Below are 2,921 nucleotides of genomic sequence, written 5' to 3' on the forward strand. Positions count from 1 at the left end.
TAACGAAAATACGTAATCGATTTAATTACATAAATAGGCTATAAAAAAGTAATAACTGTGTTAAATGTTACTATCTTTCTAGTGGAGCGTGCAATATTTATTTNAATATGGTTTTAACGAAAATACGTAATCGATTTAATTACATAAATAGGCTATAAAAAAGTAATAACTGTGTTAAATGTTACTATCTTTCTAGTGGAGCGTGCAATATTTATTTGTTATTTTTTCAATGAAATTTTGTATATCATTAATTAGGCTACAGTCATACTCAAAAGTATACCTACACAAAAAATCGTGAGTGTGTACAAGCTTTTTTTTCATCCATAAAATACATCTGCAGTGTTCAATCAAAATATTAACTCATATAGTCAATAATAAAACTTGCATATGACCTTCTAAATACTCATTTTATAATTATTTTCAATTATTCATATTGCGGATTGTTGCATTTTATAGGCGCCTGGCTGTTTCGGTCAGCCATTTGTCATTGCTTTGGTTCCATAGAAGCGTATCTTCCGATGGTATGGGATCATCCTTTTTGACTTTTGTCCATGTTTGGGTTAGAGGATCGAAAGCAAAAGTCTTCGAGTTTGCTGGCGTTGGTGGTGGTGTATTAATGATTAACGGTTTTCGTGTGATGGGCACAAAAGACGGCTTCGGTCCAACCTGCGCGCCACCGCTTATCAATTCATACTCGGCATTAGGATTATTTGCAGGCCGGGGAAAGGCCTCAGTAAAGGGTGAGTAGTTTGTTACAATGATGGCTGCGTACAAAAAAAGTAGTTATTGAAGAAAAAATAAATAATTAACTGTATTCTTTAGTGAAATGTATACAAAACAATTTCGACGAAAACTTACCAAGCGCAAATATCAATTTTAACGATTTCATTTTGTTTGTTTACACCTTTCTTGTTGTTGTTCGTTGTCTATTTATTTGTTTAATTTTTTTTTAGTTGTTGCTAAATCGTGTCTTTCCTCTTCAACAGCTGTTTCTCTACTGATTCATAATTTCTTCTCTTACAAATACTCCTAGGCTTAAAAATACACAAATAAACTTATATGTAAGTACATTAAGGTGCATCACCAAAAAAAAGTTGCGGTTTTTCTATCGGAATTATAAAATGTATTATATTTTAAGACTTCCGCCAAAATATTTCGGAAAAATATTAAGATGTATGTCAGCTGGACCGATTTGAAAATATCTTCCAACCTTCAAAACTCGAATCTTTTTGATTCCGTTGATAAAATTTTTAAATTTTTTTATGCATATCGTTTATGCTTAAACTCTTCTATAATCTGAGGTAATTTTTAGTAAAATATTTTTAAACACTTTTCTTAAGATACAAAAGGCTTGATTTAAGAGATATTTTTTTAAATCGGTCCAGCCCACGTAAATCGTAATATTTTCCGAAACATTTTTGCGGAAGTGTTAAAATCCTATACATTTTTATATTTCCGATGGAAAAACAGTCTTTTTTGTATGGCGAGTGATACACCCTAATGTGCATATGTATATTAAGGCATTTACTGATCTTATTCATGATGTTCTACTATTCTATTTTTCTCGAATTTTATTTGCATAATTTGTAAAATGAAAACAGTTTTGAGTTACGCTCAGCGAGATGTTTACTTTGTCGCTCAAAACAAATAAAATGTGATATGCATGAGTCATTTAAGTTGAGTTTAAGATGCGCAACAATACCCAACAAGCAAAATAAACTTAAAGAAAGTTTTTTTTAAGTTTTCAATTATAAACATTAAGCTTACAAAATGTTGATTTTTTGTTTATAAAACGCTTGAAAGTAAGCGTAATATAATCGAAAAGGAACATTGGTTATAAGCGTAGAAATATAAACTTATAATAAATGTTCAAAAGAAAGCTTTTTACAAGCGTAAAAGTGTAAACTTATAATAAAGGTTCAAAAAAAGTTGTTTATAAGCGTATGAATATAAACTTAGTAAAAATTTTCAAAAGAAACCTTTTTATAAACATTTTTATAACCCTTTATTTAAAGATATTTCATTAAAAACTCATACATAGGTTGCTTGACATCTAGAAACTAAACGAAATGCGAATTTTCGGCGGACTCATAAATAGGGAATAGACATTTTACCATACAAATTCACGATAACACACAAAAATTAAGCATAAAAAGTAAATTATTACATCTTGTTGCGTGCTTTCAATTACATGCGGTTATTGGCAAATTCGAAAAATGACATCGATGCAGCTACATATATATTCCGCTTCTTCGCCGCTATTCTCATTGATAAACTTTTCTGAAAAAAATTTAATAAATTTTTTATTGAATGTTAAACTAAGAAAGGATAAGGAGAACTCATAATTTGAAGACTCGAATGCTCCACTGATTAGCCCATCGGGTCCTGGATTGGATTTTTTTTACCGCATCGGTTTTATTTAATTTTTTCTTTTAATAATATATTTTAAAAAACGTAAACACGTCACTTACGATTGAAAAAATGTTATATTTACTACTTCATGTCGTTGGCATTTGCATTTCATTTATAAGTTTAAGTTATTTATAAACATTCGCTCTCAAAACTTATTACAGGTTTATTTGAAAAAACTTGTAATAAGCTTAATATTAAAAATGCTTATTTAACACTTATTATAGCAAACTTACTTTACGTTATTTTTAAAAATATTTACTGAAATGCTTGTTGAAGGGTCACTAGGTACGATTGTATGTATATTAGGGTGATCCTTATAGTTTACGTTAAGTTAACTAACTATGATAAATAGAGGCGCACTTGGACTACTTAGTATTTAAATCTGTTTTTTTAACCGACTTTAAACAAAAGGGGAAGGTTATCAATTCGTCGGAATATTTTTTTTATGTATGTATGTTATCGCATAACTTTGGACCACGTTAACCGATTTCTTATAATTCTTTTTTCAT

At 29.4% G+C, this 2,921-nt stretch overlaps 1 protein-coding gene across 1 annotated transcript; it reads right to left on the reverse strand.

The window, feature by feature from the left end:
* Positions 1-174: 174 nt before the first annotated feature.
* On the reverse strand, positions 175-892 carry LOC108354802 (uncharacterized). Its single transcript, XM_017605971.1, has 2 exons — positions 859-892; positions 175-764 (listed from the first exon to the last, which is right to left on the reverse strand). Exons 1-2 carry the CDS (start codon positions 887-889, stop codon positions 451-453), a joined length of 345 nt encoding a protein of 114 aa, XP_017461460.1. The 5' UTR covers positions 890-892; the 3' UTR covers positions 175-450.
* Between the last annotated feature and the right edge of the window lie 2,029 nt (positions 893-2,921).

This window comes from Rhagoletis zephyria, unplaced genomic scaffold (assembly GCF_001687245.7).
Source record: "Rhagoletis zephyria isolate East Lansing unplaced genomic scaffold, Rhagoletis_zephyria_1.1 Rzeph_scaffold_39366, whole genome shotgun sequence".
Taxonomy (NCBI): domain Eukaryota; kingdom Metazoa; phylum Arthropoda; class Insecta; order Diptera; family Tephritidae; genus Rhagoletis; species Rhagoletis zephyria.